We start from the raw sequence: 24,181 nt of genomic DNA, 5'->3' as shown, positions 1-24,181 counted from the left end.
GCCCCCTCCCGGCCGTCCAGGAGCTCAGGCCCCGCCCTCCTCCTCCCCCGGCCCCCCCATCCCCACCCCCGCCCAGCCCCCGCCGCAGCACTTCCGGCAGGCGCTGCGCTGCTGGGGGGCGCGGGCGAGGATGGCGGCGGAGAACGAGGCCAGTCAGGAGAGCGCCCTGGGCGCCTACTCGCCGGTGGACTACATGAGCATCACCAGCTTCCCGAGGCTGCCGGAGGATGAGCCGGCGCCCGCGGTCCCTCTGAGAGGCCGCAAGGACGAGGATGCCTTCCTGGGAGACCCGGATACCGGTGAGGCCCGCTTGCCCCATCCCTGCCCCCTGGGACGTCTCTGGTCCTCCTTCATCTGCGCGGAGATCACCTCCAGCTCCAGCTCCCTAATTCATTCCTTTCCTCCTGGACCTCGCCCTTCTCCTCCCTTGTCTCTGTTAATTTTCTGGTGGGGTTGGAGATGCATCTCTGCCTTGGAGGCTTAGAATGCGACAAGGGAGAAGGATGCTGGGGACCGCAGTAGGAGGGGTTGAGGTTACCCCTTGGGAAGAACCAACTAATAAGGCAGGAATGTCGGAGGGGAGTTCCTAAGGAACAGTTGTGATCACCCAGCAGAGGATTTTCTCTAGTCACAGAGAACAGGATAGGAGAAATCAAGTCAGAGACTGCAGCAGGAAGGATAGAGGCTAGGTCTTGAGAAGAACTTCCCCACAGCCAGGGATTGTGGGAAGGAAAGACCATGAGAAGAAGCTGAGAATCTCTTTATGTCCAGGGAGGGGTAAGGAGAATATAATTCTCAACTGTCTGTGAATGATGAGTATTGGGAGACAGGGGGATGGACCATATGACCTCTCAAAGTCCTTGGGGACCAGAGCACCTTCACTGCTCTGTGGATACCTCACCCTGCCCAGAGCAGTGGATCAGGCCAGAATGTTAGTAAGGTACCCTGGAGCAAGCCGGCTCCAGAATTTTACTGTGTTATCTTCAGCACTCTACAGGAACTGCAAGAGGTGGGAATAGGGAGGCAGGAAACAGGACCTGGGGGAGACCTGGAGCTGAAAGCTCTCTGAGCAGTTTTTCCCTAATACTCTTTCTCCTGTCCATGTGGCTCAGCCCTGTCCTCCCCTCCATTTTTCACCCTCCACCCCCCACCATCCCTCATTCCCTCAACGTCACTTCCTGGCATTAGAGCATCCTTCTGCTTCACTCTCTCTTCCTCTCAGTGCCTGCACTTGAGCCCTGTCCCTTACCAGCCTGGCAGATTCCGCTTCTCTGGCCTAGCCCTCTCTAGCCTGGCCCTTTTGTAGCTACTCCTAGGCTGACAACCACCAATTCTTCCCCCCTCCACAACTCTCCAGTCACCTGGCTCTGACTAGCAGCCCCTGTCAACCTGACTCGATTGTAGCCTACGTGGAGGGGATTTGAGGGGACCATGGGGAGGCTTATGGCCATCACATGTCAAAGCTGCAGATTAAAACTTTTTTAAAGGGAGTAGCCCGAGAATCAGGAGGAAGCAGGAGAGAAGTGGGAGGATATGTCCTGGTGAATACCAGGACTGAAACCAGGTTCTTTATACAGGAGTCAAGAATACCACTTCTGGTCCCAACACTGCCCCCACTCACTATGTGTCTATGGGCACACATACCCTGACCAGGGCTTTAGTTTCTTCTTCCAGCTCAAAAGTGGGAATGCCTATCTCCCAATCTTCTTTCCTATGAATGTCTTAGCATTTGTCAAAACTGGTGATTATTTATTTGGGTGACTTTTGATTACAAGCCCTATGAGGATGAGATCATGGCTGTCTTGTTCACCATCTTTTATGCACCATCCAGCACAGTGCTAATCTCTCAGCGAAAATTGTTGAAGAAATAAATGAATGGAAAGAGAAGATCTCAAGATGAAAGAATGGCAGGGGAGGGAATTCTTAAACCTCAGGGAGTTCCTTAAGGAGTTAATACAGGTTCTGCCCACAAGTGTACAAAAATCCCGCAAAGACCATGGTCACTGGAGTTTCTGGGAACCTGCTGTTTAGGCCAAGTTGTGTGCTAAGGTTCCAAGGACCTTGCCATCCTATCTGTGTAGCCATGTCTCCCATCACTATTTTCCAAGCCCCAAGGCTCCTCTAAATCAGCGGGACCACCCTACTGGCTAACATGTCCTCCTATGTTCTCAATCTGCTGGCTCCACTGGGTGGCACTGCCCTATCCTCTTATACAGGACTTTGGTTGTGCCCAGCTAGTCTCTAGCCTGCTGTTTCCCAGAACCAAGTGTCAGGCACCCTGCAGTAGGCTTTGTGGGTAATGGAGCTAGATGGTGACCACTCCAAGATTGGGGAGAACTTTCTTTGCTCTTTTCTGAGTTCCAGGCCCATGTGTTCTTCTCTTTCCCAGACATCTGCCTCTAGATGTCCTGCAAGTCCTTCACCTTCAGCATGTTCTGTGCTGTTCTCATCATCTCTTCCCCATTAACCTGTTCCTCCCCCAACGTCAGTCTCAATTAATGACACTACCATTCATCCTGTCCCAGGGTAGAAGCCCTGGAGCCACCCATGGTTCTCTCCCTTCCTCTCATTTCCAGATGGTGATCAGATGCTTTCTGTCCCCCTCTTAAGTATCTTCCAAATTCCATCTCACCATCCCTGGCATCACCACTGTAGACTAAGCTGCCATCCTCTTTGATCTGTATTACCCATAGGCTTCTAGCTATTCTTCCTGCCTCATTCCCTCTTCCCCACCCCTCCCAACTCAATCCATCCACCACCCCCCATTTCTGATCTGTCACTCCCTATTTCAAAAATCTTTAATGATTCTCCCCTCAAGGGAATAAGCAAGCCAGGTATGATCCCAGTCTCCTGCTAAGCTCTCTCTCCTGAGTTCCAGCAAATAAACTATTTTAGGGTTTGTTTCTTATGTGCTGTGCTGTGCTAAGTCACTTCAGTCATGTCCAGCTCTTTTTGACCCTATGGACTGTAACTTGCCAGGCTCCTCTGTCCATGGAATTCTCCAGGCAAGAATACTGGAGTGGGTTGCCATTCCTTCCTCCAGAGGATCTTTCCAACCCAGGGGTTGCGTCTCTTACACCTTCTGCATTGACAGGCGGGTTCTTTACCACCAGTGCCACCTGGGAAGCCCCTCGTCTCTCATAAACCCAGCTAAAGCTGAGAATGTTACTGGGTAGCATAACTGAAAAGTTCAGGATATAGGGCTTCAGGCATAGCTGCAATGAAGTACTTGAAAAAGAATTGGCTTTTCTCCATCTTTTGCTTTGCCTCATTATTGTGGGCTTCATCTTCAGAAAGCCTCTCATCTTGTGGGGGTAAGATGCCCCCAGCAGTAACAGGCTTACATCTTATCATCTTAGCAACCTAGACAGAAAGAAAGTCTTTGTCTTTCCCAGTATTCTAGCAAGCAACCAAAAAACAACAACAGCACCGGAGTCTAAGTATCATTGGTGCTGTTGCTGGTCACATGCATCTGAACCAATCACTGTACTGAGGTCCCTGTTCTGATTGGCTAGAACTAGGTTATATACTCACTCTGGTCAGGAGGAGGGAATGAGGAATGAGAGAGGGGAATTGGTGTTCTGTAAAAGAAAATTGAATGAGGAATGGTGTCTAAGCAAATAAGAATTAGATGCCTACTAAGCCAACTGCCTTTCAGATAACTCCTGCTGTTGTCCCACAAATTCAGAATAGCCAAAAGTTAAACTCATTCTTCTTCTGAAAGACTTGTTTCTTCTGGTCCCAAACTAGCCTTTTCCCAGTGTCTTCCTGTTGTCCTTACACATCAGTAAAATCAATGGTATTTTCTCCCCACCACTTAACACAGCTGGTACCCAGTAAATATTTTTATTGAATAAATGGAAAATGATATTCACTTATATATTTATATTATATATTCATATGTAATATACATTATATTATATATTTATATTATATATTCATATATTATATGTATTTATATATATTCATATTTATGTGTATTTATATTATATCTTCATAATAAATGATTGGTAGAATAAGAAGCCTTGAATATATCTAATTGTGATGGGGCCATAGAACCTTTGTCTTATGGCTCCTCATATCTGATTGGAAAAACAGATTTAAGGACAAGTGCCTGGAAATATAAACTTGAATTAGTGTGTAAGTTTCATTTTTGAGGGTAGAACTGGCTCCTGATGCCATGTGGAACAATGGAAAAGACGTTTTCAAGTTATGGAGACTCTTGATTCTGCTGTCTGTTTATTTTTTACTCTAAGCAGGCAGTATCACCTTCTTCAGCCCCAGTTTACTTTTCTGTATAATGGAAAAGTGGGCTCTCAGAAGTTATGGGAGTGGAGGGAATGTATATAAAGTTCCTAGTATAGTTAGCATCAATAAATATAAGTTCAAAACCCTTTCCTTCATTTGAAACCTCTAGGAGACAAGGAGAGTTCTGGATCCACAGTGGGAATTTAACACGTTTGTTGAGTAAATTCCAGTTTTATTTACAGACTCTGGTGTTGGTGCTGAGGGTTGGAAGCAAACATAATCAACTGAGTGGTTGTTTAGTCGCCAAGTTGTGTCGGACTCTCTGTGACTCCATGGACTGTGGCCCGTAAGGGTCCCCTGTCCTTGGGATTTTCCAGGCAAGAATACTGGAGTGGGTTGCCATTTCCTCCTCCAGGAGATCTTCCGGACCTAGAAGGGACTGAACCCACATCTCTTGCATCTCCTGCATTGGCAGGTGGATTCTTTACCACTGTGCCACCTGGGAAGCCTTCAAACACACACACACACACACACACACATTCTTTCCCATCATGGTTTAGCACCGAATACTGAATATAGTTCTCTGTGCTATACAGTGGGACCTTGTCATCCTTCTTTTTCTTCAGAGTACCTGCTACAACTTGTAATGATATACTCCTTTGTTTACTTGTTTATTATCTTCTTTCGACTGGTCTTCAAAACCCATAAGGGCAGAAACTGTCTGTTCCTTTCCCCTAGCATCTAGCATGGGACCGGACAAACAGCAGACCCACCATATTTATTGAACGAATGGATGGATGGATGGATCAGGGAAACAAGGTTGGAAGCCAGGGCCTGTCCACTAGGTTTATGGAGCCGCCTCGTGGCCTAGAAGGCTGGGCCCCAGCTAGGGCAGGATCTGGTTTCCAGGGAGAGCCCAACCCCCGCCTCTCCAGGAAGTGTTCTCAGCGCTGGGTCCTGGGTCCCAGGCAATTTGGTCTAGGGACGGGAGGGAATCCAGCCACCCTGCTGCCCAGTTGGGGGGCCCCAGTCTTTTTCAATCTGGGACCACTCCCCACCCCCACTCCGCCCTCCCTGGGGTGCCTCGGAGAGACGCTGAAAGGGGGGCAGTGCTGTCTGGTGGCATCTGTTTGACGCGGGCGGAGAGAGGGGAGAGACGCAGAACAGCCCCGCCTAGAGACGGGGTAGGGCCAGGTGAGAGGAGCCCAGACAGACGCCCGGCCCGCCGCCCGCAGACCCGGACTCATTCCTGAAGTCGGCGCGGCTGCAGCGGCTGCCTTCGTCGTCGTCGGAGATGGGCAGCCAGGACGGGTCGCCGCTGCGAGAGACGCGCAAAGATCCGTTCTCCGCCGCGGCGTCCGAGTGCTCCTGCCGCCAGGATGGGCTCACGGTGATCGTCACGGCCTGTCTCACCTTTGCCACCGGGGTCACTGTGGCGCTTATCATGCAGATCTACTTCGGGGACCCCCAGGTGAGGGGTGGGGGAGAGGATCGGAGAGGGAGCGGAGAGAACCAGGAGAGGTGGGGTGAGGAAGCGCTGGAGGAGGCCGTGGGAACCGAGGACGGGCTTGAGTGATGGAAGGGGGTCAGCAAATAGAAAGGGGAGAGGGCGGTGACTTGGGGCGAGGACGGTCTCAAGGGAGGGGCTCCCGGGCGTGAGGGGGACAGAGCTCACAGAAGGGAACGGATTGGGTCGGGGGGGTTAGTGGAGGTGACTTAGGGAGGTAGGGGGTCTCCTACTGTCCCACCTAGTTCCTTGTCCCTTCCAGATTTTTCACCAGGGCGCTGTGGTGACTGATGCCGCCCGCTGCACATCGCTGGGCATAGAGGTGCTCAGTAAACAGGGATCCTCCGTGGACGCGGCTGTCGCAGCGGCGCTGTGTTTGGGGATCGTGGCTCCACACAGTTCTGGTCTGGGCGGGTAAGAAGCTCCCAGCTGTGAGAGTTGGGGTGCCCCAAGGCTACTTCTGTCTCTTGGTCTATCATCCTCATGTGGGAGGTCTAGTTTGAGCAGAGGGGAGAAGGCCCCAACTCCTTACCTTTGCTCTTTCTCCACCCAATCTTACCCCCTTGTCTTTTCATGGAGTCAGAGGAGGTGTTTTTCTTTAACTGGGAAAATGACTTCATAAAACTATAAACTGAGGTATACATCTGGGAGTATGTTGTCATTAATTAAGACTGTGATACTTGAACTTTTAGGATTTACAAATCCTTAAAACAAATCCCTGTGAGTCTGATGAAAGCAATGAATCCTCTATCCTCCAAAAATACCACTGTCCGCCCCCACCCAACCCCATGGGTTCATGCATGCTCATTCAGTTCAGTTCCACTCTTTGTGACCCTATGGACTATAGCCCTCCAGGCTCCTCTGTCCATGGGGATTCTCCAGACAAGAATACTGGAGTGGGTTGCTATGCCCTCCTCCAGTGATCTTCCTGACCCAGGGATGGAACCCACGTCTCTTAATCTCCTGCATTGGCAGGTTTACCACCAGCACCACCTGGGAAGCCCCTACCCCAGGGTAAAACCTCCTAAAACAGAGATGATAAACTGGCTACCCACGGGCCACCCCCAGCACACAGCCTGGTTTGGTTTGCACCCTTAAATTTTTAAAAATTTGTTTGCTAATATTAAAAAATTGAGAATTTTCATAAAAATCTAGATCTTTAATATTTCTTGGACAGTCAGGAGACCTGATAACACTGAGCCTACATTCTCATGTGGCTGCAGTTATCTGGAGCTGAATAGAAGCTGCTTCCTATGATGGGGCTTGTACTGTCCACTTGGCCATAGTTCCTACCACTCCCTTTTATCTGTCCTGCTTTCTCTATTACATGAGTCAGCTGCAAACCAGTTATCTCAGATGTAACCCCCATCTCAGATGGAAACAAACCATAGACAAGGGGCAGGCTGATTAAGTCCATATCTTGGCTCCTGCAAGACCAGCCCTCCAGGCCCTAACTTTTGTGTATGGTCTGTGCTTACATAATTCAGTCCTGTGAGAGGGAGTAAGGCCATACCACAGAGGCAGGTGCAGGAAGCTGGCAGGGGTCCAGCTTGGTGGGGGCGGTGGGGAATGGGGGAGGGGGAGTAGAATGTCCTGCTCTCCCAGTCTGGGTTTTTCTTAATCAGGGATTAAAGTCTCCAGTAACAGGCTGGAAGAGGTCCATGGATTCTGGGTTCCCAAACCCCTTGATTTCACTCCCCATCTTGGGCAGGTAGCTCAGGCTCCGAACCCCTGCTGGAGAGGGAGCTCAGACCCCTGACTCCAGATGACAAACAGACTACAGCCATCACCATGGGGGAGGTTGAGGAGTGGCAGGTTACTAGTTCAGAGGAGTGGCATCTTATCATCTTCTGTGTCTCTCCTAGTGGGGGAGTGATGCTGGTACATGACATCCGACGAAATAAGAGCCACCTAATTGATTTCCGGGAGTCTGCACCTGGGGCTCTCAGGGAAGAGGCCCTGCAGAGATCCTGGGAGACCAAGGTGGGGACCCTGGTGAGAAGGGGGAGTGTCTCCCTTTACTGCCCTTCTGCTAACCCCAGCATTACTTTGCTGAATATTTACTATGGAGACAAGGAAAAGGAAAAGAGTTAAGTAGGATGATCTCAGGCCATGAGGGAGATAGGCAGCCCCCCAAAATAAAATAATGCACCAAAAAATCTGAGTGATAACATGCAGTAAATAACACCTGATTTCTCTGGCGACCTTGCCTATCTGGCACATAAAAAGGAAGAAGAAAGGCCACTGGGTAGTCTGAGATGTCACAAAATAGCTGCATTATCACTCACACATCTCATTCTGAGGCTGTTGTCAGTGACTTTCCCAGTCCCTGACATATTGGAAGATCATAGAGGAACTGCTGGAAGCAAACCCACTATCTACTGAATGCAAAGGAGGAAATAGAATAACTTGGAGAAATAGATATTTAGTGCAGTAGCAAAAGCCCAACACACCCCTGAATTATCACAGTTCAGAGTAATGGTGGTATGATAATGAAAAGGTTAAATGAAGGTCCCTTGTCCACTGTTCTAAAGGACAAGAGTAGGTATAATCCAATATAGACAGGTTTCCATCTAAGTTGTTGTCTCAGCCCTTAAAAGGGTTTGCTTAATTTATAAATCTCTCGGTTATAACAGAGAAAGGAGGCCTTTCTGCATTTACTGATAGGAAATCAGGGAGATGGGAGAAATGCTTGCTGGGGACAGCTTGTCCCTCCTCTGGGATACTTGGCCTGTGTCTCTCCCCTGTGCCAGCCCCCCATCCCTGGCTTGGGGCTCTGCGGAGTTCAGCCCAGCACCCCCCCTTCCAGTGACCTGGTCTCCTCTCTCCCTCACCTGCCCGCCTTGCCCAGCCTGGGCTCTTGGTGGGGGTTCCCGGAATGGTGAAGGGGCTACATGAAGCTCACCAGCTCTATGGCAGGTAAGGATTCTCCCCCTGGGGACCAGGGACCCCTGCCTGCACTCTTCCTTGGGTGGCCTTCTCCTACCTTTCTAGATTCTCCCCTTCCCAACTTCCCCCTCCTAATATCCCCTTCAGTTGCCAGGACTCTCCTTCCCAAGAACCCCCCTCCCCCCCAGGACCCCTCTTCCTTCCCCCAGGACTTCCTCCACCCCCTGCTCTCCGGCTCCCCCAGGCTGCCATGGTCCCAAGTCCTGGCCTTTGCAGCAGCTGTGGCCCAAGATGGCTTCAACGTGACCCATGATCTAGGTCAGTGGGGCCTGGGGGTGGAGGGAAAGGCATGAGGTTGATGGAGAGGGGAGAGGAAACCTCTGTGATTTGGGTCCGAAGCCAGGAAGTGCTTCTCTTCCGATTGGCTCCTCAGACCCCCCTCCCCACACCACTGGTATCTTCTGTGTGTGTGTGTGTGTGTGTGTGTGTGTGTGTGTGTTCAGTCGCTTCAGTCCTGTTGGACTCTTTGCAGCCCCATGGACTGTAGCCCACCAGTCTCCTCTGTCCATGGGATTCTCCAGGCAAGAATATTGGAGTGGGTTGCCATTCCCTTCTTCAGGGGATCTTCCTGACCCAGGGATCCAACCTGTGCCTCTTGCCTGTCCTGCATTGGCAGGCAGATTCTTTACCAGTGGGCAACATCTCTGAGAGGGAGTCTCAAATCAGGGGATCTGGGAGGGGTTCATATACAACCCACCTCCTCGGTAACAGGCTCCTGGAGGGGCCTGAGGTCTTACGACCGACCTCTCAGCCCTCATCCACCCTACCTGTTGCGCGTATAGTCCCTACGCCCCCAGCCTAGCCGCGCGTCCCTGCCTGCAGCCCAAGCCCTGGCCGAACAGCCGCCACCCAATGCGTCTGACCGCTTCCGTGAGACGTTCCTGCCGATGGGCCACCCACCGCTACCTGGCTCCTTGCTTCGACGGCCTGACCTGGCGGCCGTGCTGGAGGTGCTTGGCACCTACGGCCCCGCCGCCTTCTACGCAGGTGGCAACCTCACGCTGGAGATGGTGGCTGAGGTAAGCACCTGTAGCACATCCCCAACCCCCGCCCTGCCTCGGAGGACCCTACTTTAGGGAAGTCCTCTTCCCCCTTGCTCCCCGCTTTCTTTCTACATGTGTTTACTGGGGATTCCATTCACTTGAAATTCTAGAATAGCTGCAACTAACTAACCTCAGAATCAGATCAGTGGTTTGGGGATTGGAGGAGTTGACTGGGATGAGGCACAAAGAACCTCCTAGGGTGACAAGAATAGTTTGTCTTGATTGAGAGGGGTATCTTTGAGCTCCCCAGTGTTGGGACCAACCTGTACAGTGGGCTGTCCTGGCCCTCCCAGGCTTAGTGGGGTCCCAGGATCAGCCTCAGCTTCCCTGAGCCCACAGTCCCACCCTGCTCCCTGGGTTTTCTAGGGAGACACAGTCATCACTGGTGACTCTCAGGATTAGGGAAGATTGACACAAGGGCTTACCAACTTACTCCAAAGAGTCTTAGTCTGAAGCAGTAATAGATTCTGGACTATTGTTGATAATTCAAAACCACCAATGGAAAATTATGTTCTAGATAAGGATTCAGGGACCAACTGAGTGATTCTCTCATTTGTTCATTGGGGGTGGGAATTAAACAGACCCATCATTCATTCTACATACATGGAGCACCTGCTCTGTGCCAGCCTCAGTGCTGGGCACTGGTGTTATGGATGTGGTGATAGACACCCATCTCAAATGGATTTCCCTGGAAAGCCCAGCAGAGTACTGGCTTTAGATCTCCTGGGTCCAGGGGCTCCATCCATACTTAGTCTCTCTCTTTTTCCATCTCACAACTCTATTTTCCTCTATTTGAAGTCACTCTCTGTCAGATCCTTTCCACACCTGCTCTTCACTAGCCATCCTTCCAGCAAGCCATCCCAGAGAAAGAGCCTTCTCACTCCAGTAGTTCTAGCAAAGCCTCAAGGCTAGGTCTCATTGGCCCATTATGGGTCTATTCCCAAACCAATCACAGTGGCATGGAAAAGAAATGCCCTGATTTCTGGGTTGCATATCTTCTCCTGGTGGTGGAGAAAGGAATGAGCAAAAGTCTAACAAAAGACCATCAGAGCTTTCCCACAGTTGAGTTTATTAACTTATCAGACAAAGCCAAGAAATTCAATGTGTAGGTCACTGAGGGTAGTTTAGAAACCAGAGGTTTCAAGTTCTAAAAAAAGTACTTAAAAAAAAAAAAAAAGGAGGGGATTCCTAGTGGTTATGGTAATTTAGGATTAAAAAATAGCATGTTGGATAGAATGAGCCCATAGGTTTGTACAAGATTGGATCATTGGTCAGTGGAGTGCTCAGTTATGTCCAGTAAGGGCTGTTACTACCAGGGTCATCCACAGTTCATGATTTTGGAGTGACTTTAGTTGATTGTAGCGAAATACAGAATTCAGCTTTGATAGCTCCTAGGCAAGTGCTGCCGTAAGTGGAAAATCTTTCTACATAGGCAGGGGGCAGTATGTGCAAAGACATAGAGTCACGAGTCCAGCACCTGCAGGCCACTGGTTGCTGTACAGAGCTCACTGGGGAGCAGCAGGACGTGAAGTGGGAGAGGTAGGCAAGGGCCAGGTCACAAAGGGCCTTGGATGCCAGGCTAAGGAGGTCACTCATAGATCGTATCCAGCACACCACCTGGCACACACTGGGTGCTTCTGTCAGTGCTTTTTCCTCGCGTAGCCACTAAAGCTCATGATGGGAATTGCAGAAGGCACAAAATTTGTAAACATTTGATCTGTGTGTGATCCAAACATATACCTTAAGCTACACTGCATGCTCCCAGTGTGGTGTGTGACTCACGGTGGTGGGGGGTCATTCTCTCCTCTCCAGGCTCAGCACGCAGGAGGCGTCATAACTGAGGAGGACTTCAGCAACTACAGTGCCCTCTTGGAGAAGCCTGTGTGTGGCGTGTACAGAGGTGACCTCTCCCTCAGCTCCCAGGGTCCCCACTGAGGAGAAGCCTCCCAGTCCATGGCCACATCCTTTTGGCCTAGTGGCTCCTCCCCATTTCACAAAAGATAAACTGAGGCAATGAGCTGCCTAAGCAGCCAACCGTTGAAGCAAGCCAGAGCCAGCCTACCTTCTGAAGTAGTCGTGGGATCAGTTACCCCAAATATTTAGGAGATGGAGAGGGAGGTCTGGTCAAAGGCTGAAGCCTAGGGTTTGGGGTTCTGGCCATGGGTTTTCTTGATTTGGGTTCTGTGTCGTCTCAGCCCCCTCCCCAGCCCCTCTGTCACTGCCTGTACTTCCTAAGATGAGTCCTTAAGATCAGTATCCATCTTAGCTTCGTGCTAGAACAAACTCTTCCAGACAGTCAGAGGCCCACCTCCTCATTGCGCTAAAAGGAAACTGAGGCCCTGGAGAGGAAAGGAACTGAGCCTACCAAACTCAAAACCAATGAGGAACCCCAAAAATCAAGCTTATGACATAGGTGAACTCCATGTTTGTTGAACCCAAAGTGGTGGGCTCCGGGGTTCCTCAGAAGGCCCTTAGGTCTTCTCTCCTCAGGAGGCCCAGATCACCTCAAGCTCCAGCAGAGGCTGCTTCTGTGTTCAGGTTTCCAGGCCTCAATCTCTTAGGCCTGATTCCTCTGCCAGAAGGGGTGGAATATTGAGCAATGGATGAGCATAGCCTTGGAGCCAGAAGACCTGGTTTTGGGTACCAGCTGTGCCATTCACCTTAAACAAGCCACTTCCCTCTTTGAGCCTTGTTTCTTTCCTTAAAAGGGAGATAATAATAGCACCTGCCTCTCAGGATACCAAGAGGAGTTGATGAGATGATGTTGGAAGTTGCCCTGAACAGAGTGGGCACTGGATGTGTCATATTTGATTTCCATTTGCCCTCCCCAGACTAGGTTCTCTTGGAAATGCCAGTACCTTGAGTACTCTGGGCTCTCCTTACCTCTTATAACCTTGGACCAGCTGCCTCATTTTACAGTTTCCTCACCTGTAAAATGGGGGGATGATAACAGTACCCATTATGAGGATTAAATGAGTTAATTAGTGTTATCTGTCAGGTATTATTATTCTTTTGATATCCAAACATCTAATACCAGAGACCTCAAATTGGAAGAGAAATTTGCTATTTCCAAGAAGTGTCAAGAGTAGGACCAGCAGGGGCCCTGAGGGAGGAACTGAAAGGAGACATATGGTAGACCAGAAGTCTGGACATCTGAATCCCTGTCTCTGCTCTGCCAATGGATTGCAGTGTGACTCTGGGCAATTCACTGTTTTCCTGAGCCTTAGTTTCCTCTTAAGAGGAAACAAAAGACAAACGTTCTGGCCCAGCACTTGACTCACCATGTGAACTTGGGTGTGCCCCTTTGCCTCTCAGTGTAGTTTCCCTATCTGATGAGGAGGTTCAGTGCAGTAGTCTCAAGTCTGTGTGATGGTGGGATGTGGAGATGCCTTGACCCCTCCCCTGCCATTGGTCATTTCCTGTCCTTTCAGGCCACCTGGTTCTCAGTCCCCGACCCCCACACACAGGCCCTGCCCTCATCAGTGCTCTCAACATCCTCGAGGGCTTCAATCTCACCAGCCTGGTATCCCGGGAGCAGGCTCTTCACTGGGTGGCAGAGGTAAAGCTGACCCCTTCGCTCCACCTGGGTCTGGAGACACAAGAGTCGGGGGATGGGGTGCTGCCATAAGGCCTGACTAAATCACCTCCAAGTTTCCTCACACAGGAAGATCCTGGTGTGGGTGCTGGGAGGGGCTTGGCAGCCTCTTCACACACCTGCTCTGTTTACAGACCCTGAAGATTGCATTAGCTCTGGCCAGCAGACTGGGAGATCCCATCTACGATTCTACCATCACTGAGAGCATGGATGACATGCTCAGGTGGGCCCCCAGGAGCAGGACCCTGAGTACTACAGAGGTGGCGGCAGGTGTGGGGAAAGGATCAGGTGAAGCAGCTGGTGGAGCAGTAAGGCCTGCAGTCCCAAGTAAATGTCAGCTCAACCCCAGCTCACAGTGTGACACAAGTTGCCTCACTGTGTGCCTCAGTTTCCCCATCTGTACAACAAGGTGGCCTACTTCATACAGCTCTCAAATTTTCTTGATCCCAGTGAGTGAAAGTTGCTCAGTCATGTCTGACTCTTTGCAACCCCATGGACTGTAGCCTGCCAGGCTCCTCTATCCATGGGATTCTCCAGGCAAGAATACTGAAATGGGTTACCATGCCCTCCTCCAGGGGATCTTCCCGACCCAGGGATTGAACCCGCATCTCATGTATCTCTTGCATTGGCAGGCAGGTTCTTTACCACTAGTGCCACCTGGGAAGAAGGAGCTTTTCTTCTTTTTTCCAGAAAAACCTGAATAACATCTAAATAAATTCATTCAATTCAATAACTATTTCCTGTTTATTTGCAATATGCCAGGAATAAGTGAACTTCTGTTGTCATAGACCTAACAGTTCAGTAGTGGGGCAGGGGCTGGGGGAAGCAGGTATTAATCAAATAATTGCACAAAGAGACTCCACAAAGTGTGGTAGGTGGGGGTAAAGAGCGCCCAGTGTGTGTTCATCTCCTACTTCTTATCTTTTCAGCAAAGTGGAGGCTGCCTACTTCCGGGGCCAGATCAATGACTCCCAGGCAGCCCCTGTCCCACTCCTGCCCATCTATGAGCTCAATGGGGCCCCCACGGCTGCCCAGGTGTTGATCATGGGCCCTGATGACTTCATTGTGGCCATGGTCAGGTATGCCGGCTCAAATCAGAACCTGGCACAAAGGATCATTGGGACCAGGAAGGAGGTGGGGGTTGGGTAGGATAAGGGCAGGCTCAGGGCTCACCTGGCCCTGACCTTTGTCCCCAGCTCCCTGAACAGACCCTTTGGCAGCGGCCTCATCACCCCCTCGGGGATCCTGCTCAACAGCCAGATGCTGGACTTCTCTTGGCCCAACAGGACTGCTAACCACCCTGCACCCAGCCTGGTAGGGCCTCGCTTCCTTTCTCCCCTGGGGACCCTGAGATCTAGGTAGAAGGTGCAGTGGCATGACTGCCCCTCCCTCCCCACTTCTTCTAGGAAATTATATTATCAAGAAAAACAGCTAAACAAGGTATCCACTTCCTCCCCAGCTCAAGTCCAGGGCTTAGAGCCTGGTGGATCCTAAGAAACCTCATCCCATTTGCCACCGTCTCACTGTGTGACCCGAGGAAAATCTTGTCCCCTCTCTGAGCTTCAGTTTCTTCACCTACTATATAGTGAGGATATTGGCCACCTTGGGATGCTTTGGGTACTTTGCAGAATTAGCGGTCTCTGACTGTGTGATGCTGAGCACTGAAGGGGCGCTGAAGAGGGACCCAAAGAGAAAAGACATATGAATTATTATCTGTTGTGAGAGCAGTGTTCTTAGCATCCTGCGGGCTGGGTCCCAGCAGGATAAAGACAGATAGAGACGCCCAGGGTGGGGATGAATCTGTTCCTTCTCACGGTCCTCTTTCTGGGCTTGATCCCTCTCCCGCCACCCATGGTAGCCCCCTAGCAGCTCCATAGTTCAGGGGATCCATTATCTACCTTGGTTATCCAAGGACCCTGCCCATTTCACAAACAGCAAACTGTGGCCTGGGAATGGGCGGTCCCCATGAAAACTGGGGCTGTGGAAGGTTCAGGAGAGGGAGAGATGTTGGAAGAGTGGTGGAGTAAGCCTTTCCTGTCTTGGTCCACCTCTTATTCCCCTGTGATCTCTGACAACAGGAGAACTCGGTGCAGCCAGGGAAGCGGCCACTGTCTTTTCTGCTGCCCACTGTGGTCCGGCCAGCAGAAGGACTCTGTGGAACCTACCTTGCCCTGGGGGCCAATGGAGCTGCCCGGGGCCTCAGCGGCCTGACCCAGGTGAGGTTCCCCCAGGTAGGCCTTTCATGGCCAGGAGTCAAGCTGTGACCCAGGCTGTGGATGCCCCTCATGTCTCTGACTTGTCCTCGTCTCTTGTTTATTTATTCTGGGGGGCTTCCCCAGTGGCACAGCACCAAAGAATCCACCTGCAATGCAGGAGATGTGGGTTCGATCCTTGGGTCGAGAAGATCCCCTGGAGGAGGGAATGGCTACTCACTTCAGTATTCTTGCCGCAAGAATCCCATGGACAGAAGGGCCTGGCAGGTTACAGTCTATGGGGTCGCAAAGAGATGGACACAATTGAAGCAACTAAGCACGTTTATTTTTGGCAGTGCTGGGTCCTTGCTGCTGTGTGCAGGATTTCTTTAGGTGCAGCAAGCAGGGCCCACTCTTCCCTGTGGTGTGTGGGCCTCTCACTGCAGTGGCCTCCCTTGCTGCGGAGCATGGGCTCTAGGCATTGGCTTCAGTACTTGCAGCTCTCCAGCTGCAGAGCATGTGCTCAGTACCTGTGGCACACTGCCTTAGTTGCATGTGGATTCTCCTTGACCAGGGATCAAACCAGTGTCCCTTTGCATTGGCAGATGATTCTCAACCACTGGACCACCAGGGAAGTCCTCACGCAGCAAACATGGGCTGAGGCTGCTTTGTGGCAGTCCCCTCCTGAGCGCTGGGGACATGAACTACATCATTCTTAGTAAAAATGGAGCCCTGAAGCTCCATGTCATCCCAGGTTTCAGGGAAATCACAGGGTCAGTAGAACTGAGAGGTCAGAGAGCATCTGGGCTGCCTGGGTTCTGTCAATGTCAAGTTCCATTGTGCCTCTGGTCAATATCCGAATAACAAGCAGCCCTCTTCAGGGTCTGATTTTGAAAGGGAGGGCCTGCTCCCTTCTAAAATATCTCACTAAGTTCCATGAAAGTCTTGAGCATCTGTTTTATGTGCCAGACCTGTACTTTGGCAGATGATGAGTTAACAAACCTGGGCTTTGGAATCAGACCCTGGTGGGCCCCATCCTAAGTGCTGCTAATTTCCAACTGTGTGGTGTTGGGGCATTCACTTAACCTCTCTGAATCTCAGTCTCCTCATCTGTAAAATGGAAATAATAACCAATAGCTAACATTCATGGAGCTTTTAGCAAGTGACAGGCAGTGTTATATGTGTTAACCTTATAACCTTCTCAACTTTGGGAGGAATCCTTACTTCTGTTTCATAGATGAGGAAACTGAGACCCAGAGAAGTTAAGTTCAATTTAGTAAGAATGGGCAGGCAAGTAGGGGAAGAAGGTGGAATGAATTAAGAAAGTAGTACTGATATATATATATGTGTGTGTGTGTATATATATATACACACACACTACTCTATGTAAAACACTGGGAGGGCTCAGCTTGGTGCTCTGTGATGACCTAGAGGGGTGGGATGGGGAGAAGGAGGCTCAAGAGGGACGGGATACATATATACTTTACAGCTGATTCACATTGTTGTACAGCAGAAACTAACACAACATTGTAAAGCAATCATCCTCCAATCTAAATTAAAAAAAAAAAAGGATGGGCAGGCAATTTGATTGATGAGCCTACTCACACTTCGTGTACCCTAGACCACTCCCATCTACTAGCCCTCTCCCGGCCAAGAAGAAGGGAGGAGAGCTGCGGCTTGTATTAAAGGAGACTGGGCGCTAGTGGTGCCTCTTCCCTAGTTCTTTCCAAACTCTGGAATGAATCCCTTTTCTTCTCTGGCCCTTGGTTTCCCCTCTGTGAAATGGAGACGGTCATCACAGGCCTGGCTGTCTTCTTGGGCTGTTCAGAAACTCAGATGATACTCCTGGTGTAAATGTTTCAAATACTAAGGAGTCTGGACCAGGAGCAAGGGCTGTGGAGGCCTGAACCTACAACTCTGGGACAGCCCTGACTTCTGCCCCTTGGCTGCCTGCAGGTACTGCTGAACGTCCTGACCTTGAACCGGAACCTGAGTGACAGCCTGGCCCGTGGTCGCCTGCACCCAGACCTGCAGACCAACCTCCTGCAGGTGGACAGTGAGTGAAGAGCAAAGGTCCCCATGGGGTGGGCACAGGGCAGGGTGGAGAAAGGGGCTCCTCCCAAGGGTGCCCCTTCCCCGACCGGCACCAGCTCCCCGCCAGTGAAAGTCAGGTTTCTTTCGACCAACTCCTATCAGAACAGTGAAAGGTCTGGGAATTGAAATCTACCCTGTCGTTTCCTGTCTGTGGCCTTGCAAAATGCAGGTCTCCACTCTGAGCCTTAGTTTTTCTCATTTGTAAAATAAGATATAGTTGTTCATTTTGCAAACTGTTCCTTCAACAGTTGTTCTGAATACCTACTGTGTGCCAGGTATTATCCTAGGTGCTGGGGACACTGCATTTACAGGCTTACAGGAAAATAAGGAAACATGAAAAAGTGAAATAAATTCTCCACAGAGCATTAAAGCAGGATGATATATATGACTGACTCCATGACTGGGGAAGCTTTCTCTTTGGTGACATTTAAGCTGAGATTTGAAGAGTGGGAAGGAGGCTACCAGGAGAAGAACTGTGGCAGGAATGTAGGCCAAGGGAACAAATACAAAGAACTCACTGCAGGAATGGACTTGGTGGTTTAGGAGTAGAAAGGAAACCAGGGTTAGTGAGGGTGAGATAAGATCAGAGAAGCAGGCAGGGGCCAGATCAAAGACTTTACAGATTATGGTGAGGAGACAGACTTTCCTCTAAGAAGGATGGGTGCTTAATTTTGGACCCCGCTTAATTTCATAACTGGGGAAGTATGTGTACCTTTGAGAAGTTTTTATTAGCACAATGTATTATGCTAGTCCAAAAGGGATACAGAATTGAATGAGACATGGTCCTTGCTTGTTCAATCTCCCCATTTTACAGATAAAAAAAAACTGATGCTCACAGAGGTTATTAATTAGTCAAAGGTAAACCAATAAATGGCAGAACCAATATCAGATACAGTTTTTTACTTCATGGCTCTTGGTATCTCCTGGACTGAGTAGTTACACCCTGTAGTTGGCCAATGTCCCTTGGATCCCAGCTGATAGGTAATGAGGTCAGTTCCTTGAAAATGAATATTGCTCAACTACTATCTTCTGGTCTCTATCGAGACCAGATACAGTTACTATCTGGTTACTAAGTTACTGTGGGGGTGAGGGGTGCTCATTCCAGCCCTCCCTGGAAGGACACACAAGTCTAAGGATACGGAGAGTGGAGGCTTGGTGAAGGGAAAGTTCACGCACTTGAGGGCTCTGGAAGGCTTTATGGAAGAGGTAACAACTAGCTGGGCCTTGATGTATGAGCTGAAATTTGGCATGTGGAGGTAAAGAACATTCTGGACCAGGGGGAGGGGGGTACACCTTGGGCAAAGACAGAAAAAAATGGTTCAGAGAGCAGGCAAGAGGCCAGCTGAACTAGAGACATGGTTTCCCAAACTTCAGAATTTATCCAGTACCTTCATGACTTTTGCCACATTTGCATGCCATTTAAAGCATTATTTACATAACGTGTGCCTACAAATGGACTTCCCTTTTCACCTAAGTGTATTTTAGAAGTAAATCTTATAACCACAAATGGAAAAATGGCATCATTTGCCACAAACAGATGGTAAACAGCTATAAAAATAATCAGATTTTTTAGGTTTTAGTTAGATGTTTTTGCCCACAGATGGTTCTGAGGTCTGCTCTCTCTTAAAGAAAAAGATTAGAGATGTTAGAGACTAGACTGGGATGTAGACCTTTCTATTATCAAAAGGACTAAAAGTGAATGAACCCCAAAGGGAATACGTTTCCAACTTGGTGATGTAATGTTATTTAATGTGTGTCTTTATCTCAAGAAGTACCCCCAGATCATCCCATTTGGGGAAATAAGAAGATCAGATTTTTGTTGCGCAGTTGGAGGTGAAGATACATGGCATACCATGAAGTTCATGGTAAGAAGTATGGACTTTATCTAGTTGAGCAGGAGGTGAATATGACTTGATTTGTTTTATGTAGGGACGGTGGATTGAAAGGAAGAGAACTTAAATCAGAGAAACACAAGAAAGTGGCTGAGATAATGGTCCACGTAAGAGATGATGAAGACCTGAACTTATGCAGGAGAGTGAGATTGATTTGTTCATTTATCCATTATATTTTAAACATTTACTGTGTCCTCACTCTATCCTAGGCAGTGGGGCTCTATAGTGAGCAAGACAGCATTCTTGCCTTCAAAAACTTGTTTTCTAGTGAAGGGAGACACAGTAAATACATAAGCAAGATGCAGGTGGCAGTAAGTACTTTGAAAGAAAATAAAGCAGGTAAAGATGACAGGGGCTGCTGTTTTAGATAGTGGTCAGGAAAGTTCTTGAAAACTGGAATGAAGTATGAGAGCCAGTTCTGTGATTATTTAGTAGGAGACCATTGTAGGCAGAGAGAATAGCAGATGTGAAGCCCTGAAGTAGGAGCATGTTTGACTTACTTGAGGGATGGCAAGGAGGCCAGCTTTTCTGGTAGCTCAGACAGTAAAGAATCTGCCTGAAATGCTGGGGACCCAGGTTCAATCTCCATGTCAGGAAGATCCCTGAGAAGCGAATAGCTACCCACTCCAGTATTCTTGCCTAGAGAATTCCATGGACCAATGAGCCTAGTGGGTTACAGTCCTTGGGGTTACAAAGAGTTGGACACAACTGAGTGACTAACTAAAGCAAAGGAGAAAAGGAAAGATATCAACATCTAAATGCAGAGTTCCAAAGAATAGCAAGAAGAGATAAGAAAGCCTTCTTCAGCGATCAATGCAAAGAAATAGAGGAAAACAACAGAATGGGAAAGACTAGAGATCTCTTCAAGAAAATCAGAGATACCAAAGGAACATTTCATGCAAAGATGGGCTTGATAAAGGACAGAAATGAAAAAAAAAAAAAAAAGGACAGAAATGGTATGGACCTAACAGAAGCAGAAGATATTAAGAAGAGATGGCAAGAATACACAGAAGAACTGTACAAAAAAGATCTTCACGACCTAGATAATCACAATGGTGTGATCACTGACCTAGAGCCAGACATCCTGGAATGTGAAGTCAAGTGGGCCTTAGAAAGCATCACTACGAACAAAGCTAGTGGAGGTGATGGAATTCCAGTTGAGCTATTCCAAATCCTGAAAGATGATGCTGTGAAAGTGCTGCACTCAATATGCCAGCAAATTTGGAAAACTCAGCAGTGGCCACAGGACTGGAAAAGGTCAGTTTTCATTCCAATCCGAAAGAAAGGCAATGCCAAAGAGTGTTCAAACTACCACACAGTTGCACTCATCTCACACGCTAGTAAAGTAATGCTCAAAATTCTCCAAGCCAGGCTTCAGCAATATGTGAACTGTGAACTTCCAGATGTTCAAGCTGGTTTTACAAAAGGCAGAGGAACCAGAGATCAAATTGCCAACATCTGCTGGATCATGGAAAAAGCAAAAGAGTTCCAGAAAAACATCTGTTTCTGCTTTATTGACTATGCCAAAGCCTTTGACTGTGTGGATCACAATCAACTGTGGAAAATTCTGAAAGAGATGGGAATACCAGACCACCTGATCTGCCTCCTGAGAAATTTGTATGCAGGTCAGGAAGCAACAGTTAGAACTGGACATGGAACAACAGACTGGTTCCAAATAGGAAAAGGAGTACGTCAAGGCTGTATATTGTCACCCTGTTTATTTAACTTATATGCAGAGTACATCATGAGAAACGCTGGACTGGAAGAAACACAAGCTGGAATCAAGATTGCCAGGAGAAATATCAATAACCTCAGATATGCAGATGACACCACCCTTATGGCAGAAAGTGAAGAGGAACTCAAAAGCCTCTTGATGAAAGTGAAAGTGGAGAGTGAAAAAGTTGGCTTAAAGCTCAACATTCAGAAAGCAAAGATCATGGCATCCGGTCCCATCACTTCATGGGAGATAGATGGGGAAACAGTGGAAACAGTGTCAGACTTTATTTTCTGGGCTCCAAAATCACTGCAGATGGTGACTGCAGCCATGAAATTAAAAGACGCTTACTCCTTGGAAGGAAAGTTATGACCAACCTAGATAGCATATTCAAAAGCAGACACATTACTTTGCCAACAAAGGTTCATCTAGTCAAGGCTATGGTTTTTCCTGTGGTCATGTATGGATGTGAGAGTTGGACTGTGAAGAAGGCTGAGCGCCGAAGAATTGATGCTTTTGAAGTGTGGCATTGGAGAAGACTCTTGAGAGTCCCTTGGACTGCAAGGAGATCCAACCAGTCCATTCTGAAGGAGATCAGCCCTGGGATTTCTTTGGAAGGAATGATGCTAAAGCTGAAACTCCAGTACTTTGGCCACCTCATGTGAAGAGTTGACTCATTGGAAAAGACTCTGATGCTGGGAGGGATTGGGGGCAAGAGGAGAATGGGACGACAGAGGATGAGATGGCTGGATGGCATCACTGACTCAATGGACGTGAGCCTGAGTGAACTCCGGGAGTTGGTGATGGACAGGGAGGCCTGGCGTGCTGCGATTCATGGGGTCGAAAGGAGTCGGACACGATTGAGCGACTGATCTGATCTGAGTGACTAACACTTATTTACTTAAGGAGGCTAGAGCAGAGTTAAGCAAGGAAGATAGCAAAAGGAAGTGAGTAGAGGAGTTTAAAGAGATGCGAGTTTCCTGATAATGTGGGCCTTAGAGACTTAGGTGAGGATTTTGGATTTCATTCTAAGAATCATCAAAATTGTTGGGAGGTTTTGAGTAGGGGAAGTGACATGGTCTGACTAATGGCTGCTGTGTGAATAGGCTGTAGGGAAGCAGGACTGGAAGTACAAAGACCAGTTAGCGGACTGTTTGGTAATGCTGGCAAATAATGAAGGCAGCTTGGCCTAGACAGATGGAATGAGACCCCCAAAGCCAAGCCCTTTTTCCAATATTAAGAATGACGACACATTATTGATCACTTACTATATTCAAGGCTCTGAGTTTTGTGCTTTGTGTGTAATATTTGCTTTAGTCCCTGTAACAACTTTATGTGGTAAGTTCTCAGATAATACCCATTTTGTACATGAGGAAACTGAGGTTCAGAGAGGTAACACAATTTGCCAAGGTCACACAGCTCGTTAGAGCCAGTGCCCTAAACCAGTGGTCCCCAACCTTTTTGGCACCAGGGATAAGTTTCGTAGAAGACAATATTCCCACAGACTAGAGTGGCTGGGACATGATTTGGGGATGATTTGAGCACATCACGTTTACTGAGCACTTTATTTCTAAAGCTTCCCTGAGAGCTCAGCTGGTAAAGAATCCGCCTGCAATGCAGGAGACCCAGTTCAATTCCTGGGTTGGGAAGATCTGGAGAAGGGAAAGGCTACCCACTCCAGTATTCTTGGGCTTCCCTTGTGGCTCAGCTGGTAAAGAATTTGGCTGCAAAGCAGGAGACTTGGGTTTACTCCCTGGGTTGGGAAGATCCCCTGCAGAAGGGAAAGGCTACCCACTCCAGTATTCTGGCCTGGAGAATTCCATGGACTGTATAGTTCATGGGATTGCAAAGAGTTGGACATGACTGAGCGACTTTCACTTTCACTTTATTTCTAATCTAATGCCACTGCTGATCTGACAAGGAGGTTCCAGTCTATGGCCCGGAGGTTGGGGACCCCTGCTCTGAACTCTCTGAATGTGTGTATGTTGGGGAATGGTTTTCAGGTGAGTTCACAGAGGAAGAGATTGAGTTCCTGGAAGCCAGGGGTCACCACGTGGAGAAGGTAGATGTCTTATCCTGGGTCCATGGCAGCCGGAGAACCAATAACTTCATCATCGGTGTGAAGGACCCTCGGAGCCCAGATGCAGCCGGAGCTACCATCCTGTAGAGCAGCGGGGTGGGGCGGGAGTCTCTGCTCCCTGCCTTTGCATGTTCCTAGAGTCCCTCCTTCTCCCAGGTTTGGTCTCAGAGGGACCCCAGGGATGCCCCAGATCAGGGGCCAGAGGGGATGCTTAGCAAACCCTATCCCAGAGTAACAGGAAAATTCTCCATCTGGAGGCCTGTGGTGGTGGCAGTGGTGTTGTCAGTGTCCACAGGACCTTGAGGAGTCAGACTGTCTGTCTCCTTTCCTCGGCCATGCAGGCCCTGAGCTTAGGGATGTGCTTGCAAACCCTTTTCAAGAGTCCTCACCACCCCAACATTGCCAGTTGGGCCTGACCTGGCCTTGTCTTCCAGCTCCTTTCTCCTGTCCCCAGCCTCATTTCTTAAATGACTAGGATTTTTTTTAATGGACCATCCTAGGGAAGTGAGAGGGGGAGGGCTCTTCTCCTCCTCCCATCAGGTTGAGGTGGGGGCCTTACATCTGGGGGGCCCCAGGGTATGGGGTAGGGGTGGGGGTGGGGACCAGCTCAGGGGCTTCCATTTGCAAAAGGGAATTAAAGAAAGAATATTGCTTAACCATGGCTCTGACTTGATTTATGTTTCATTGTGCTGGGAGGGGAATGAGAGAGGAGACCTTGGCTCACCTTATCGCAATAGCCCTGACTCCAGGGCAAGCTGGAATGAACTTTGTGGAGGTCATAACAATATCTGCCATCTATCCAAGACTGCTTCCCAAGTGGCGCTAATCATAAAAAAATAACCCGCCTGCTAATGCAGGAAATTAAGA

At 49.1% G+C, this 24,181-nt stretch overlaps 1 protein-coding gene across 4 annotated transcripts; it reads left to right on the top strand.

Annotated features, from left to right (window-relative positions):
* Positions 1-93: 93 nt before the first annotated feature.
* On the top strand, positions 94-23,905 carry GGT7 (gamma-glutamyltransferase 7). Of its 4 annotated transcripts, none has more exons than XM_070381626.1 (15): positions 94-299; positions 5,484-5,719; positions 6,018-6,169; positions 7,621-7,738; positions 8,607-8,674; positions 8,889-8,962; positions 9,527-9,723; positions 11,560-11,647; positions 13,179-13,306; positions 13,477-13,565; positions 14,272-14,421; positions 14,539-14,656; positions 15,421-15,558; positions 17,491-17,583; positions 23,238-23,905. In XM_070381626.1, the coding sequence occupies exons 1-15, from the start codon at positions 131-133 to the stop codon at positions 23,298-23,300; spliced, it is 1,881 nt and encodes a 626-aa protein (XP_070237727.1). In that variant the 5' UTR covers positions 94-130; the 3' UTR covers positions 23,301-23,905. The 4 variants fall into 4 exon arrangements, with proteins under 4 accessions (XP_070237727.1, XP_070237726.1, XP_070237725.1 ...); XM_070381625.1 differs by having other exon boundaries at positions 7,621-7,750; positions 13,215-13,306; positions 17,491-17,590; positions 23,238-23,903; XM_070381624.1 differs by having other exon boundaries at positions 7,621-7,750; positions 17,491-17,590; positions 23,238-23,902.
* Positions 23,906-24,181: the final 276 nt, after the last annotated feature.

This window comes from Bos mutus, chromosome 13, assembly GCF_027580195.1.
Source record: "Bos mutus isolate GX-2022 chromosome 13, NWIPB_WYAK_1.1, whole genome shotgun sequence".
Classification (NCBI taxonomy): domain Eukaryota; kingdom Metazoa; phylum Chordata; class Mammalia; order Artiodactyla; family Bovidae; genus Bos; species Bos mutus.
The sequence above is the reverse complement of the archived record's forward strand: the minus strand, read 5'-3'. Positions and strand labels throughout refer to the sequence as shown.